This window comes from Phascolarctos cinereus, unplaced genomic scaffold (genome assembly GCF_003287225.1).
Source record: "Phascolarctos cinereus isolate Bilbo 61053 unplaced genomic scaffold, phaCin_HiC Scaffold_726;HRSCAF=1367, whole genome shotgun sequence".
NCBI lineage: Eukaryota > Metazoa > Chordata > Mammalia > Diprotodontia > Phascolarctidae > Phascolarctos > Phascolarctos cinereus.
In genome coordinates, this window is record NW_027556098.1 from 97,529,216 (window position 1) to 97,547,379 (window position 18,164).

The following is an 18,164-nucleotide window of genomic DNA, read 5'->3' on the forward strand; positions in this document are numbered from 1 at the left end:
CTTAGGCAGATTTGTTCTTTGCCTGCATCCAGGCACAAACCCAGATAAGCTAGAGATGCTCAAGACAGGACTAGAGTAGGCAACAGCCCCTCTAAATTTTAAGTGCATGAGCTCCTGAATGTAAAGGGAAAGAATCAAGCTTTCAATAGGGTGATGTAGCCAGCACTGTCGGAAATTCAGCTGCCTGATAGCATTATTGTCATCGTGCCTCATGGTAAAATCTCAAGTACATAAAAGATATATTGTGAGCCAGGGGGCATCAGAAAGATAATGTGACTTTGGAAGTAGATAATTAGCCACAGGCTGTGGTGCTCCAAGGTCCAATACCAGCTGTGTCCTTCTGACCTGTGCTTGGTGACTCTGCGTCCATCACTTAAATTGTTTGTGCCTAAGTTTCATCCTTTTGTAAAATACGAATGATGAAAATGCTGAATTCCCTCATAAGGTCTATGGCAGAGTCTATAATCTTAAAGAGGTTGCAAAACACTTTATAAGTGCAATTTAAATGTTCAGTAATTAGCAGCCTTTACTGGGGTCACATATTCCGACATGCATTCTCTCTAGAACGGGATTGACTATGATTGACAGATTGGGGACAGACTCTGACCTGGACAATTTGCAGCTTCTACTTCTAAGCCAATTGTACCCCACCCTGCAAGGGAGCTATGATTTCATTATCATGAACTCTTTTAACTACAAGAGAGAACAACTCATCCAAGCCTTCTTTGTCATCCTGTGTCTTATTCATAATTTTCTGTAAGGTAGCTAGGTGGCATAATGGATAGAGAGCTGGACTTGGGAGTCAGAAAGACCTGAGTTCAAATCCTTCCTCCTGCACCTTGGACAAGTGACTTAGCCCCCCTGAGCCTGTTTCCTCATCTGCAAAGTGGAGATAATAACCTCCCTTAAAGGTTTGTTGCAAGGATCAAATGAGGTAGCATATGTAAAGGGTGTTGCAAACTTTAAAGCACTATATAAAAGCTAGCTATTATCATTATTAAGTCCTCCACAGAGAATTTATCTGACATACTGAAGGCCTTTCTCAGGTTCTTGTAAACATTACACGAATCCCAGTGAACCACTTGGCCTGTCTATTCATCCCTTACCCTCACAACTCGACTAGCTCATGGCCTTGACTGGTCACACATGGGCTGAGGTCATCTGCAGTACCTGTCCAAAATGTATATAATGATGTGCTAACTCATTGCATACTTGGGTAATAGGATTTTTTAAATTCCACTCAATTTTTCAGTGTGGGTGGCTAGGTTGCTCTCAAGTGACCATGGATCTCATTGAAGGAGTCCTTTAGTGTTCAAGGGCTCACTGAAATCAGCACATCATCATCTACCTCCAGGAACATCTGGACAATCTTGCCATACATAGGGAATTCCTCTTTGATTTGGACTTTGCACAAGGCATCTACCATTTCTCTGGTGAATACCATCAGTGAACTTATATCTCCCTGTTTTTTATATCTCCTGATATTGATAGAGATAATCATTTAACAATCTTCTATCTTCAGTTGTGTCAATGATCTTAACATCTTGGTAGCAGATACTTTGAAGTGAACCTTGAAGAGTGAGTTTTGTTCTACAAAGTCAAAGTCAAAGGCGCATTTTTTTTAAATCAACAAACTATAGACAGAGAAGGATCTTACAATCTCTACAATTGTGTGGCTCTTTCTGATGTAGAAAATCATTTGAAAAGGCTTGTCTATTCCCTTCTCATATTTTCATTAATGATATCTTCAGATACTTGTTTTAAATGCTCATAGGCCACTAAAAGATCACAAAGCATATGGCTTTCAGGAATTTCACTCAAATATCTCCTGGCTAGAAAGAAGAGTTACAGCTAACTCACTTGTAGCTAGTATTCTAGGCATACTCTTCCCTTGAGGATACTACAAGGAATTCAGAAATTCACCGTTCAGATATAGATTCCAAATAGACTCATTCATCATGATCCCTCTAAGACTTGTATCAATGCATGGAGGTCAGGGTGGGGAGGAGGTAGTAGGGCATAGAACAGTGCCCCAATTCCTTCCTACTCTCATTCACAATGAGGCACTACATACTCACTGGGGTTGGAAACCCAAGCACTCTAGTCTCAATGAATGGAGTTTTTCATACTCTCCACCATAAACAGACTCCTTCCCCTTTCTCCACACTCATGCACAAACCACTAGGGTTCTTGTCTCCTGATATTCCTGCTGCATATATGCCAAACTAACCCTTAGTCAAACTGCTTTTCTCATTCTATCCTCTATTTAAACTCTGGCAGTTCTAACTGTCCCCCACTAGCTCTCAGTTCACCCTCCTCCTTTCACACACCCATAGGCTAGCTTCTACCATGATATTTAGTAAATACCATCATTTTGGTGGTTTTAAATACGGACAGGTCATAATTCACAGCTTTGGGCAGCTGTCAGACCCTGGTGCCTTCCAGACACAGGATAATACTGTTTTGTCAGGATTCTCACAGTCTATCAGATTACAAACTGTGAACATACCCCCCCCCCCTTCACTATCACCCATGGTGATTTCTGGTGGCAAGAAGGACATAACTGGAAACTTTCAAGATTGAAATTCTGCATCTCCTGGCCACCCCTCCCTTCCCCGCTTTCTATGATTTGTTGACAAATTTTCTACCAGAATCTCCACATACATACTTTGTGTTTAGTGAATTCTTCCCAGACCCTAGCTGTTTTCAAAACTTCAGGAAAGAAGTGGCATACTTTTGGACCACAAAAATGTGGAGAAGCCTTCTCTGAAATACTAGAAACAATGCAGAGACTCCATTTCTAGATAGGCTAGCTGAGAAGAAAAGTCACATCTTCATCTTTTTTCAAGGATTCTTATATACTTTTTCATCTGAGATCTCCCACACAACCTTTTTCTCAGAATCTCAAGTTTTGAAGGGACCAAAGAGACAATTTAGTCCAACCTATATTTGTTTAGGAATTGACATTGCAACACCCACAAGGAATGGTTATCCACTTTTAGCCTGAATACCTCTAGCAAGGAAGAGAAAACACTGGTTCCTTTAATAGTCCATTTCACTAGGGGGTAGTACTGGTTAGAAGTTTCTTTCCCCACTTCAAATCTAAATTTGCCTCTCTACAGCTTCTACCCATTGTTCTGAGTTTTGCCCTATCAGGTCAAACAGAAAAAGTCAAATCCCCTTTTTAAAAGTGACAGTCTTTTGATTATTTAAAGACAGCTATCATAACTCTGCTAAGTCTTTACTGTTATTGTTATTGTCATTAGGGGGAGACTGGATCTCCCTATCTTTCCCAGGCTGGAAGTACAGTGGCCATTCATGGGACCAACTCCTATACTGATCAATACAAAACCTGCTTCATTTTTTTGAACGTGGGCTGGCTTACCCTGCCTTAGGCAGCCTAAAGGTCCTCCTCTCCTGGGAGATTCACTATATTGGTACCAGAGTTAGTATAGAAACCTGATTGGCTTTAGGCTTATTGTAGCTCAGAATTCCCAAACCTAATCAATCCACCAACCTCAGACTCCTCTGTATCAGGGACTACAAATATATGCCCATGTGCCCAGCTAAGTCTTTTCTTCTTCAGTTAAATATCTCTAGTTCCTTCATCAGATTTTCCTATAGCCTGATCTTGAGGCCCCCCTATCATCCAGGTTGCTCTCTTCCAGATGCTCCCCAGCTTATCAATGTGGTCTCCTAAAATGTGGTCCCCCTTTTTTTCTCTTAAGAAATTGGCATGATAACTTTATTATATATTTAAAAGGAATAGCAAGTTGTACACAATAGATTTGCAGTTTCATGTACAGTCATTTTTTTTATTATACTATGTTATGGAAATGCTTGTTCTATTCCATAAATTAAAAATAAAATAAAATAAAAGCTAGATTCAGAAGCTCAAAAAAGGTTAAGATGTGGTGCCCAGATGTGATCTGATGACATCGGAGTAGTGTAGGACCACAACCTTCCATGTTCTGGGTATCACTGTCATTGGCTGTCATGTCATACAGTGGTTGAAAAATTTAGAGCTGGAAAGGACATTTGCAGTCATCTAGTCCAACATTATTGGACTAGAAGCTGAGGCGGAGATAGGTTAAATGATTTGCCCATGGTCACACAGGTAATAAGTGACAGAGTTGGGATTCAAAGTCAAACCCTGTGACCCTAAGTATCCTTGTAACTATACAATATTGCTATTGAATATTCATTCCATTAAATACCACCCCTTCTGAGAAATTTTCCCAGGAATCTTCATCTTGCCATCCATCCCCCATAGTATATCTATGAAGCTGATTTTTTTTTAAATCAAGTTACAGGAAGACTTCACATTTATCTCTATTTCATTACATCCCATTCTATCTGACCCAGCGTTCTAGTCTATTGAGATCACTTTGGTCCAGCTGGTTCATCAGTGTTTGAAGTAGCTACACAAAGGGCTATACAAACATAAGGCATAGACATAGTTACATGAATACATAAAGACTTTGTTAACATTGTTTTCTCCAGGTCTGTGGTCTGCCCAACATACCATGGAGGTTCTTGTTTTCTCTTTTCAGAGCCTCCTGGTTCACTGTAACCTCTTCATAAGCTTGCTTGAGCTTAAACAGCTCTTTGCTTATGCTTGTTGCCTCTATCTGAGCAGCTTCAAGCTCTGCTTGAGAGTTATCGTATTTCTGCTTCCAGTTAGTAAGGACTTTGTCAAAGTTCCTCTGTTTCTCATCAAGGAAGGCTGCCGTACAATGGACTTCCTCCAGGTCAGATACAACGTCCTCCAGCTCCAACCGGAGACGTTGTTTTGTCTTCTCAAAGGAGGTGCTTTTGGCATTGGCTTCCTGGATGGCCTCTCCAGCCGCCTGGAAGCAAAACCCTAGCTTCTTCCTAAGGAGAAGAAAGGGACGATAAAAGAAGCCCTACTAAGAGAACCCATCCAACTTCATCTCTGAATCGATATAGTAAAATACTTAACAAGAGGGACCAGACATTTGAGATACATATATATGTATGTACGTATATATGGGTATGTATATATGTAATACACATAGATGGATAGACAGACAGACAGAAGGTTATAGTCCTACACTACTCTGATGTCATCCAAACAAATCTGGACTATTTTGTCAGTTTGGAGGATGACATATATATGTGCATGTAGATATATACACATATGTGTGTGAGTGTGTATATAAATATGTGTTTGTACACATACACACATATATATGTATATGTACAAATTAAGCATATGTAAATATACCTATATGTACAAATATACACCCATATTTCAGTTATATTTAGTATTACTACCAGTATACTCAGTATACTATTTATTATATATACATACATAAATGTATAAATTCACCTATGTATATTTCAGTTATATACTATGCTTAATATATATATATATATGCATACATAAATATGTATATGTGTATATATTTTTAGGTGTGTATGTTGTTGTTCAGTCATTTTTCAGTCACATCTGGCTCTTCATGACCCCATTTGGGGTTTTCTTGGCAAAGATACTAGAGTAGTTTGCTATTTCTTTCTCCAGCTCATTTTACAGATGACAAAACTGAAACAGACAGGGTTAAGTGACTTGCCCAGGGTCATACAGCTAGTAAGTGTCTGAGGCCAGATTTGAACTGAGGAAGGCAGAATCCAGGGCCAGCACACTATCCACTGTGCCACCTAGTTGCCCTGAGAACTGGGGGGATGCTTTTAGGACATCTCCTGTAGAATAGGCACTCAAACAACATGTCTGAGATAGTACTCATTATCTTTTCTCCAAAATCCACCCTATTGTACACTTCCATTTTACTGTTGAAGGCATCACTATCTTCTCAGTCACCTAGGCTCATACCTCAGTGTCATCCTCGACTTCTTGCTCTTACTCAACATACATATTCAATCCATTGACAAATCTTGTTGCTTCTTTCTCTGAAACATCTGTTGAATACATCTCCTTCTCTCCTCTCACACAGCCACAACCCTAGTTAAATCTCTCTTCACCTCTCACCTGGACTATTGTCCCAGCCTTGTTGCTCCATGTCAAGTTATTTTCTTTTTTTTTTTTAGGCAGTTGGGGTAAATGACTTGCCCAGGGTCACACAGCTAGTAAGTGTCAAGTGTTTGGTCTGAGCCTGGATTTGAACTCAGGTCCTTCTGACTTTAGGGCCGGTGCTCTATTCATTGTGCCACCTAGCTGTCCCCCAAGTTATTTTCTAAAGCTTAGGTCTGACCATGTCATTCCACTGCTCAATGAACTTCAGTGGTTCCCTATTGCCTCCAGGATCAAATAAAAATCCTCTATTTGGTATTTAAGCTCTTCATAAGTTGATTCCTTCTTGCCTTTCCAATCTTTTTACATTTTACTCTCCTCCACTCATTGGCATATTTATACTTCCTTAATATGACACTCAGTATGATACTAAATCTCCATGCTTTTGCACTAGTTGTCCCCCTACTCCTGGAATTATTTGCCCCCTAAACTCTACCTTTCAGTTTCCTTCTCCTCTTTCAAGACTCAACTTAAATTTTATCTTTTCCTGAAGATCTTACCTCATACACAAACTCTTATGATCCTGGGCAAGTCATTTAACCTCTTAAACTCATCTTTAAAATGAGGGGGTTGGATTTGATGGCTACTAATCTCCCTTCCAGCTCTAAATATATGGAGGAGAGGGGAGGGAACGAGCATATATGGATTTATGTAGCATCTACTATGTGCCAGGCACTGTACTAAGTGCTTTTACAAGGATAATCTCATTGGATCCTCACAACCACCTTAGGAGATAGGTACTAGTATTATATCCATTTTACAGTTGAGGAAACTGAGGCAAAAGAAGATACGTGACAAAGCTAGTAAGTCTCTGAGGCTAGACTTGAACTCAAGCCTTCCTGACTCCAAGACAAGTGCTCTATCTACTGCACATATGACAATAAATAATATATTATTATAATATATAATAGCATTGTATAATGTAATATATTTATGTATTATTTGATAAAATTGTATAATATATTAGATAATATTATTTATTACTCCTGCATATTGTACAATGTGTAACAATATTCTATGACTATAGAATATTATGTACTGAGACAATATATATGATAATATGACCCTATGATTGCAAGAAATCATATTTCAAAAAACAGCAATGAGACCTGAAGAAGGAAAGGGTATATAGACAACTTAGCTTAAGACCCAAGGAAACACAGCTAAAGAGCATTTATCGACGAAATTAGAAAAAGGACAAGTAGAAATGAAATCGATAGACCCACCAAGATGTCTCCATTGACTAAGGTCTTTCACAACCTGGCTGCGACGTATCTTTCCATCTTAATATACTTCGCTTTCCTTCACCCCGACCATGGCCTGGCCCAACTGGTCTCCTTATTTTTATATGACCATTTCTCCTGTTTGGCCACATCCATGCCTGCAATCACTTTCTCTTCACCCTGACTTCCTTCAAAGCTCAGCTTCCAATGATGCCTTTTATCTGAATCCTTTCCTGATTTCTTTGCCCCCAACCCGACCAGCTGCCAGTGCCTCCTCTCTCAAATTACTTTCAATCAATGTTGCAGATATTCTGTGGATATCTCTGTATGTACCTGTCCTCTTCCTCACCTGTACTCTAAGCTCCTTAAATCAAAGACTATCTCACTTTTATCTTTGTATCTCAGCACTTAGCATAATACCCAGTACATAGTAGGTGCTTAATAAATGCTGGTTGATTTATGGGCTTGATATCACTGATTACAGTAGAACCACCATATATGGACTTTAACTAGTGTTTCCATACTGGTGTGCCATATGAGAAGAATGGAAATGACATTTATGAAAATCAAGTTGGGAAAAAATGATTGGAGCGTATCTGACAAGTGGCCACCCAACCTTAGCTTAAAGCATGTCATTGAGGTAGGGAGGGAACCCACTACCTCCCAAAGTGGCGATTCAGTTTTTAGATAGCTCTCATTGTTACGAAGTTTGTTCTTATATGAATTGGCAGCTTTGCAACTGCTACACACTGCTCCTAGTTTCCTTTTGGGGTCAAGCAGAATAAATCTAATTCTAGTTCCAGACTATAGCCTTTTAAATACTTGAAGATAGTTGTCATATCTTCTCTTCTCCAGGCTAAATATCCCTAGGTTCCTTTAAGCAATTCTCCAGTGGCAAATATCTGAGCAAATACAAAGGAAATCCATGTTGAAGGTGACAGAATTTTAAAGACACTTACAGATTGATTTTTCAAGTCCTTAAAGAGAGGAAGATTATAAAACATGAGAAAAATCCACAGACAGTATTAATATGATCAAGAGAGATGATTAAGAAGACTTCAATTAACTACTGACCCACAGGCCTACTATCTCATTGTTGTAAAATCATTATGAGAATATCCTGAGCGTATAGTCAGGGAGTCCTTGATAATACCCTAGCAGGGCAGCTAGACGACACAGTGGATAGAATGCTGGAGCCGGAGTAAAGAAGACTCATCTTTGTGAGTTCATATCTGGCCTTACTAGGTGTATAACCCTGCTTGCCTCAGTTTCTTCATCTGTAAAATGAGCTGGAGAAGGAAATAGCAAACCACTCCAGTATCTTTGCCAAGAAAACCCCAAACAGGGTCACAGAGTTAGACATGATGGAAAACAACGGAACAACAATGATCCTTGATTATTATGATAATCATAATAATGGCCTTATTCATCCTTCTCATGCCCCTAATCACATTCTATCCTGACCTTCCATTGTGCCCTCTGGAACCTCCAGCCTATTGCCCTTCATATTAGGTCTTTGTCCTCCCCTTGGAAATCTCGATTGAATTTTCTGTGTGCATTTTCTTCCTCCTCAACAGTACAAAAGCTTCTGAAGGAGGACTTCTTTGTTGTTGTCTTTGTGTCTCCAGTTCCTAAAATGGTTAATGGGGCATAGTAGGCACTTAATAAATGCCCACTGAATTTAATTGAATTGAACACTACAGTGATACCCTAGTGAGTTTCATAACCACTCAAGAGACTGGCACAGAAACAGGCTGACACAGACTGACGAGCAGGGGAAAATCAAGTCGATGAAGAATGAATATTTTTCAGATTATGAAATGCATTTGGATGGACAGTACATTGAGTTATTCGATGAGTTCATATATTTTAGGCAGACACTGAATATGGGCAATGAACTGGGCTCAGAATTGAATAGGACGAGGAGATTGGGCTGCATCACATTTGGGAAATTGCATGGCTCTTTCAATGATCTCAAACTACTCCCTGCTGCCAAAGGACATCCTTTTAACACGAATATTCTCCTGATGATGCTGTATGGCTGCAAATCATGAAACACAACGACCCCAAAAGAATTAAAAACTGCAAATGGTGCAAGAACAATGGGAAGATGCATGGTAAATATAAGTAGGTGGGGCCATGTTACGTGGGGTAATATGACACTTTCTCATGGGCAGAAAACATCATCCATGACATACTTTGGACTGGAAAAGGAGACGGGCTAGTTATGCCATTGAGAGTGACATATGACAGAGGGACATTCTGAGTATTAACGCTGGCTGCTCATGAAATATTCAAAGACCCAGGGGAAGACCTCTACAACACTGGGCAGATGGAAATAATAACAGTAGCTATTTCATAATGCTGTTGTATGGATCAAATGAGATAATGGATGAAAAGCATTTTTTAACCTTAAAGCATTATGTGAATGACAGATATTTACCCTCTATAGAGAGATACTTGCCCTCTAAAGAGATATTTTTATAGAGGGATATTTTCCTCCTATAGATGAAGAACATGGACTCCTGTAGAACTTCCATTCAGGTTGAGAAGGCACAGATGCATGATGGTCCTTACCCATGAAGAGAACTTTACTACTGTAATGGGCTGTAACAAGGCAACTGGGGGCGTAGTTGATGGTGTTGGGAGTCAACACTTGGAGTCAAGAAGAGCTGAATTCCAATTCAGCCACAGACCCGCACTAGCTGTGTGACCCTGGGGAATCACGTAGCCTCTTAGAGCCTTAGCTTCTTTATCTGTAAAATGGGCACAATGATAACATCAGCCTTAGAATGTTATTAAGATTAAATGAAGCTATTTATGTAAAGCACTATGTAAACCTTAGAATGTTATAGAAATGTGAGCTATTCTCACTGTTATGAGCTCACAGCTCCATTAAAATCTGTGCACTCTATTGTTTACAAGGGGCTTTTCAAAACAACCTTGTAAGAGTTACCAAAGGCAAGATTATTCCCATTTTACAGATGAGGAAACGGAGATTCAGCAATTACAAATCTTTTGCCTAGAGTTATACACCTAATAAATCTGTATTTGAACCCACTTATTCTGGTTCTAAATTGAGTGCCCTATTTATACTACACTGTAATAAACTGAAGTCCAATACTATAGTTGAAAAATAGGCCCATAGATTTCACCCTGGAAGGGATCTCAGAGTTATCTAGTCCAGTATCTTCATTTGATAATACTGATACACAGAGAGAAAATTCCTGTCCTGGGCCCTCTTCCTTTTTTTGCTTTCTAACATCTCACTTGGGTTCACATAGGCTCATAACCAGGGTATCATTCTCAACATCTTTCTCACATTCACTCTAGATATACAAACTATTACCAAATCTCATCACTCTTTTCTCCATGTCTCCTGTATACACCTCCTTCTCTCCACTTAGACAGCTATTACCTTTAGCTCAATCCCTCATCACCTCTGGACTGAATTACTGTGATAACCTCATAATTAGTCTCCCTTATATCTCTTCCCGACTTTATTCCATCCTCCACTCAGCTGCCAGAGTGATTTTCCAAAAGCCAGAGTTACCCACCCAACGCAATGGATTTCAGTGGCCCTCTTCTATTCCCTCTGTTTGGCAATTAAAACTCTTCATAATCCAGCCTCTCCAGTGTTCTTACACTTCAATCACTACATACTCTATGAGGCAGATACAATGGCCTACTTGCTACACTTTGCACAGGACACTCCATTTTCAATCCTTGCCTCTGCATAAACTGTCCTTTATGCCTAGAATGGTTTTCCTCCTCACTTCTACCTCTTAGTTTCCCTGGCTTCCTTCAATCAGTCAATCATTAAACATTTATTAAGCACCTACTATGTGACAGGCACTGTGCTAAGTGCTAGAAATATGGGCAAAAACAGTCATTGCCCTCAAGAAGCTTACATTCTAATGACTTCAAGACTGAGCTCCAATTCTGCTTTCTTCAGGACCCCTTTCCCAGTCTCCCCAACTTTTGGTTGGCCATTCCTACTGAGAGTTTCCTATAAGGAGTTTCCTACTAGGAGTTGCCATTCCTACTAAGATTTTTTGCCATCTACTTGGTATACACCTTGTATGTACCTAATTGTTCACCTGACATCTCTCCTGTTAGAATATGACCTCTTTAATAATATGGGTTGTTTCTTGCCTTTCTTTATCTCCCAGAGCTTAGCATAATGTCTGACATAGAATGAATGCTTAATAAATGTTTTTTGATTGACTCATTGCTAAATATTTAAATACTGAATCTGCACATGGCATTTGAAGGGTGCAAGGGTGAGAGGGAAGCATAAAAAGTCACAAATAATGTAGATCCCACCCTCAAGAAACTTATTATTTGGGAGAAGTAAAAAGGAGACACTAGAATGGGGATAAAGTAGCCTATATTCTATTTCTAAAAAAGCAAACAGACAGATCCTCAGTTTCCCAAATTTAAAGTGGGTATGCTAAAATGTGTGCCATCTATATCCTGACGTGTTTATAAAAGAGTGAGCTTCCCTTTAAGCTTCTAAGATGAAAGCATGATCTAGACAGAGCTTGATTTATTTATTTTTGCCACTATTTAAGAAGAAAGAAAATAAATTCTCCACAAGCCATTAATGACAAAAATGGATGGATTGATATCCCTGACCTAATTAAAGTCTATTCACTCCAAGACCAACTCCAACAGAACGATGTAATCATCAGACCAGACTCCCTCTCATTCGCTCCTCTGCTCTCCTTAAAAAAATTTTAAAACTCATCAAAGTAAAATGAAAGATAGCTGCCTTTCCCATCCATCTTCCATCATTAGAGGAGGAAGAATCTCACTTCAAAAGCAAATGCTATATTTAGAGTTGAGGAGACATTTCATTTCAAAGTCCCACTTCTCTATTGCCCACAGTTTTCAATAACATCTGATGCAGGTATTTTTAGTGTCTGTCATCCCAGAGCCCTTTTAAAGTGACTGTGGATGCAGAGACAGATCACTTTGCACACCTCTGGGACAGAATACAGCTGCTGCTCAGGGACCACTTTATGGGAAGAATTGAAAAGAGAGAATGCCATCGGTTGAAGCCAGGAGAGGAGTTTAGTTGTCCGCTCTGGATTTGGGCCAAGACAGCAAGCAAAGGACTTATTCTTTTGAGCAAAGTTCTGTCGTGATCACAGGCCCTCATGGCAACTGTCTGACGTCTTTTCTGAAATATACCCAGTTCTTTAGGATCTCAGAACAAAATGCTTCAGTAGCTATGTTTGATGCCTTACTAGTGATCCTCCGAGCCAGCTGGGCCCTATATTTCAGGAGTTTCAATGGAAAACAAGAAAAATCTTTACATCAAGTTGTCAGTGAAATTCATTTTCTAACCCATAGCATTTAGCTTGGGTGGCCTGAGCATGCCTTAGGGTTATTGTTGTTGTTTGCTTATTTGTTTGATTTCAGCAGGGGACAGCATGGTATACTATATGGCAGAAAGAGCTCTGGCTTTGCTATCAGTAGATTTGAGCTGAAACTCTGCCTTTGACATTTACTGCCTGTGTGACCTTGGACAAATTACCTCTCTGTGCTTCAGCTTCCTATAGAACGAGGGGGCTGGGCTCTGTCATGTTTAAGGTCCCCTCCAACTCTGAATCTATGACCTTATGGAGGCCGATGGAGATCTATATACAAAGCCTGCCTCTGTCATTAACTACATATGTGACTTTAGGCTAATTTAACTTCACCTATCTCCTATCTATTAACTCCCATTCTATTCTAATCTGTTATCTTCTACCTATTAACTTCACCTATCATCTAACTTCTCTAGGCCTCATTTTCCTCATCTGTAAAATGAGGGCATTGACTTAGATAACCTAGATGGCTCAGTAGATAGAGCACTGTACCTGGAGTCAGGAAGACTTGAGTTCAAATCCAGCCTCAGACACTTACTGGCTATGTGACCCTTAGTAAGTCATTTAATTTGTGTTTGCCTTAATCCACTGGAGAAGGGAATGACAAGTTACTCCAGTATCTTTGCCAAGAAAACCCCATGGACAAGAGCCTGATGTGCTATGGCCCATGGGGTCACAAAGAGTCAGACATGCCTAAACAACTTAACAACAACAACAAAGGTTCCTTCCAGCTCCAAATCTATATTCTTTAGATTTTTGATAAAAATTGAATCTCTTTAGTACCATGAAACAAAAATTCTGAGTGCAAAAGTGCTATCAGAAGTCCCTGACCCACTTTTTACTGACCTCTTATAAACCACATATATGAGGCTTAAGTGCAGAGATGTGATGGCTACTTACACACACACACACACACATGTACTCACACGAGTGCATACACACACACGTACTCACACAAGTGCATACACACACACATACTCACATGAGTGCATACACACACATGTACTCACACGAGCGCATACACACACACACACACACACATGTACTCACACGAGTGCATACACACACACACCACACACCCAATTATTTTGGTGGCCAAAGTGGAACATGGCTGTAAGGGTGTCTTTCCAAGCCATATCAGTCAAATCATGATCTTTTCACTCATCCACAGAACTAGCTGGGACACTAAATTCATCAGAGAACAGTCGACAGGTAGCACCACTTACTTGGCTTCATCAAAGTCTTTACTCTTCTGGGGAGTACGCGTCTCATAGTGAGTCCTCCAGTGTACCACCTCTGCATGCCCCTTGGTCAAAGCCCATAGCAGCTTATTCTTGGCCTCTTGTTCTTCCCTGTATTGGCCCTTCAGAAGGTCATAATCATGTTTTGCCCACTGCAGGGCATGTGCAAGGACTTTCTTGGACTACAAATGACAAAGGTACCTTTGTTAATTATAGCTTGGGAGTGGGCCAACCTGCCCACAAAAAACGAAGTCCAACAATATACTCTACTCCCAATACAGGCTACAGTGAAATAGAAAAAATTGGGGACTATAGAACACAGGACCAAGAAAGGAAAGATTAAAGTGGTTTTTTTTAAAATTGCTGCTCTCATAATTACGTAGGGGAGATTAATTTGTTCAAGCTTGTCCTTGTTTGAATATTTGGACACCTTGGGCATGTGGACAAATAATTCCAAAAAAAGGGAACAGAATTTTAAAGTAAAAATATTCATTATCCTTTAGGCAACAGGAAACATGTCTTATAATGTGCATGAGGTTATACAGGCCCGAGTCTTTCCCTCATAGCATATCTCTTCTTCCCTTTAGCAAATCTAGTATTAAAAGGAAAATCAGACACTCTCATCCAAACTATGTCTGACCAAGAATGCCTTCTACAACACTCCTGACAAGGATCATCCAGCCTTGTGTAAAGACCTACTATAAAAAAAGAATGATTTCCAGCAAGAGTAAATCAAATCTGCCTCCCATGTGAAAGCTTTTCAAAGACTTAGTCATGGGATAATGAACTTAAAGCTTAAAGGGACTTGAGGGGTTGTTTAGTCCAACCCTTTCATATTATAGCTGAGAAAACTTAGGCCTATAGAAATTAAGTGTCCTTCTTCGTATCTCTAGTGTTTAGTGTAGTGCCTGGTGCACAGAGTAGGCACTTAACAAATGCTTGTTGAATTGTTGACTTTTCCATTTCCACCATTTTTATTTAGAGCCAGAAGGGACCTCATGGTCCAAACCTATTGTTTCACAGATGAGGAAATTAAGGCCTGAGGAGGATAAGCTACTTGCAGTTGAAACCTAGGTCCTCTGATTCCAAATCCTGTGGTCTTTCTGATGTACTGTGCTTCCTCGTGAACTATCATATCCCCCTTAAGTCTTCCCTTAAGTTCTTCAAACCTCTATTTGCATGACCTGGTCACCAGTACCCCTACCATCCTTTTGCCCTTTTCTGGATGATCTCTAGTTTGGTGACCCAGTCAACCCGGCAGTGCATTTTCATTAAAACCTCATCTGAAAAGCAAGATGATAACATTTTACAGTGAGCTGACTGAAGGAGTTTCTAAAAATATCCAAGGATATTTTACAGAGATTTGCCATAACTCTATTCTTGAAACCCATGACTTATTGGTGCGACCGCTTTATATCAGGGTTATTTTTGTCTTTTGTTAACTAAATCTCCTTGAATGGGTTATTAGTTGAAACTATCTTATACTGAATTTCATTCTGTAATGGTCTCATGAGAGTGGTGCTGATCAGGGCCCTCAAGAAACTAGATTTCTCTTATCCTAACTCTAATAATACCTACCTTTGTGATTCTGGGCAAATGACATAACCTCTTTGAGTCTCAATTTCTGCATCACTAAAATAAAAAGCTTAGATGAGATGATTTCTAAGGTCCTTCCTGTTTCTAGAGCTCCATGATTCCAAATTCTCATGTTTCAATCGCCCATGCTAATTGAGATTCTGTTGCCACTGATATTGCTTATTAGTAATTTTATCTTCTCTCAGAGGAAGCCATGGTTATTATTTTTATGATTCGCTGATAACTTTAATAACAAATCCAAAATATTGCTGATCAAATAAAGCCACACAGTTATCATTATGTCTTCCACATACATTCAATCAAACATTTCATTAAATACTTCACCTTTTGGGGATTTACTTTTCTAAAAGTCAAAACTTTCCCCTCTCTCTATAGTGATAAAAGCAGAATGGATAAATATGCCTTACTGGCCCTTAATCTGACAGACTATGGAGAAAATCTGAATTCCTGAAGCAGAATGCTTAGTAATCAAAATTTATTTGTGAATATTGAAATCTTCCTGACACACGCAGTACCCAACCTCTGTTTTCCTATAATCTAAAATAAAGTACATTTCCCAATTCATTTGAAACTAAAAGACTTTCAGGACATCTCAGGTCTAATTGAAAAAAAAATATCAAGAATTATTATTGTTTGGTTCTCATTGGTGAGATCCTACTGTGAAATAAGAAAGTCATTACTTCAGTCTCTTGTTCCAGCAGTCTTCTCAGTTCTTCCATCTGTAGAGTAAAGTTACACTTTCCTCTGGAAAGTTTGCTTCTCTGAGCCTCCTTCTCTTCCAGCTGCCTTGAGAAATCGTCTAAAGAAAACAAATCACCAAATGAGTCATCTGAGACCTTCCTGGCTCCATCCCTTGCTCCCCTCACTTTGACTTACCTTTTTCACTCTCAGGTTTTGACTTCTGGGTGGTAACATCATTTACCAATCTGGCCATCTCTTCAAGTCTAACATTTGTCTCATTAAGTTGGTTTTCAAACAGTTTACAGAGCTTCTCAGCCTTTGACTAAGCATGAGGAAGGAAAAAGACAGAAAGTTGATTATAGCAGAGTGACCTATTTTTAGAACAAAGGAATTCATCTTTGTTCTTGACTTAGTCCTCAGACTAGCTGGCAGACATGAGTACATTTGAGGGTTTTCTGGGAGGAAAACACACAGATGGCTCAGTAGTAGGATTGGTTTATTGAAGCACAGGACAGGGACTGAACCTGTGATTTCACTGGTATAGGGAACTCCCAGGGAATACAGGCCAACATGTCATTGTTTTAGAGAGTTGCCTAGAGTACTGAGTCATTAAGTCTTGCCCAGGATCACACAGGATGCACACAGGTATGTGAGAGGAAGGTCTTGAACTCAGGTCTTCCTGGCTCTGACATTGCTTCTCTTATTATTGAAGTAATATAGAATAATGGAAGGATTAATTGGTTTCTTCAGGGATTGGGAAACAAGACCCAGTCTGATGCCCTCTTAATCCAGGTCCTTGTTTCATGACCTTGGGAGTATCTTAGACCCTGAAGAGCTAAGACAAAAGGAAGACCACTAGTTGAACATATCTTCCACACCCCAAGTAATCCATCCTTTTCTGGTGCTGAAGCACTTTATACCCTTCAGGAGGCTTGGATGGTTACATACCAGCAGTGCCCTCCTGATCTAACTAAATCTGTCTAAGAGCTTTTCTCTTTTTTTCCCCTTACTTCCTAAGGCAGCCTTGTGTAAAGCAACTGAAGGGGTGGAAAAGTTAGGAGGGACTTTGAGACATGAGATCTTTACCTTGGGAGCTGCAGGATAAGTGATAGTTGTATGCCGCACTGGGGTGTGTGTGTGTGTGTGTGTGTGTGTGTGTGTGTGTGTGTGTGTGTGTGTGTGTGTAGTTCACCGTGCTGCTTAATAGAAGAAGCATAGGTTTTAGAAACCTATGAGACCTAATTGAACTCCCTAAGAGTTCAATCTGAGGCCCAGATTTTCAAAGTGACTTGCCTCTCTGTCACAAAGGTGGTAAGTGGCCAAGCCAAGATTTGAATTTCAAAATTCATTCCATTATTTCCCTCTGCCCTATCAGTGGTTTCAGGTCAGGGTTGAGTAGGGCAAGGGAATTGCCTTGACTGGTCTATAGAATGAAGCAGGTAGACTGAGGAGCATTGCTGCTTTCCCTGCTGAACTTAAGAGCACTGACCACTCTGTTCCTCAATCTAAAGCAAGTATGAGAAATTATAGCATCAGGTCCCTTGCCCAGACCTTAGAACAGAGATGAAGAAGAGGTCAGGGGTCTGAGTTCAGAGACCCTGGTCCAAACACCCCAAATCCATCCAAAGAAGGTACAGAAGTACAACCAGTATTAAAAATGAGAAGATCCCATGAAAGCCTAGGGAGGGCCCTTTAAATGAGGAAGGGCTTAGTTGGTAAACCAGATTTCCTTCAGCTTAAAAGACAGTTGTCAGAGCAATTGCTATGGTTGCTTCAGAGAATGCTGTTGCATTGACAGAGATTGACCCCAGTCTCTGACGCTGCCCAAAATTTCTTGAAACTATCTTGGATTCTCCAGCAGAGGACATGAGTACTAGGCTTAAAGCCAGGAAAACCTGGCTTGAATCTCGCCTCAGAAACTTGCTAGCTATTTGATCCCAGGTAAGTTGCTTAACCTCACAAAGCTTCAGGTTCTTTATTTATAAAATGGGAGGAA

General features: G+C 39.9%; 1 protein-coding gene across 1 annotated transcript in view; it reads right to left on the reverse strand.

The window, feature by feature from the left end:
- LOC110217522 (myosin-15) overlaps positions 1–18,164 on the reverse strand; it is a 94,887-nt gene that overhangs the window by 46,463 nt on the left and 30,260 nt on the right. The window contains 4 exon segments of the mRNA XM_078146138.1: positions 4,526–4,875; positions 13,877–14,073; positions 16,168–16,286; positions 16,364–16,490. Coding sequence (XP_078002264.1) covers positions 4,526–4,875; positions 13,877–14,073; positions 16,168–16,286; positions 16,364–16,490 — 793 coding nt within the window.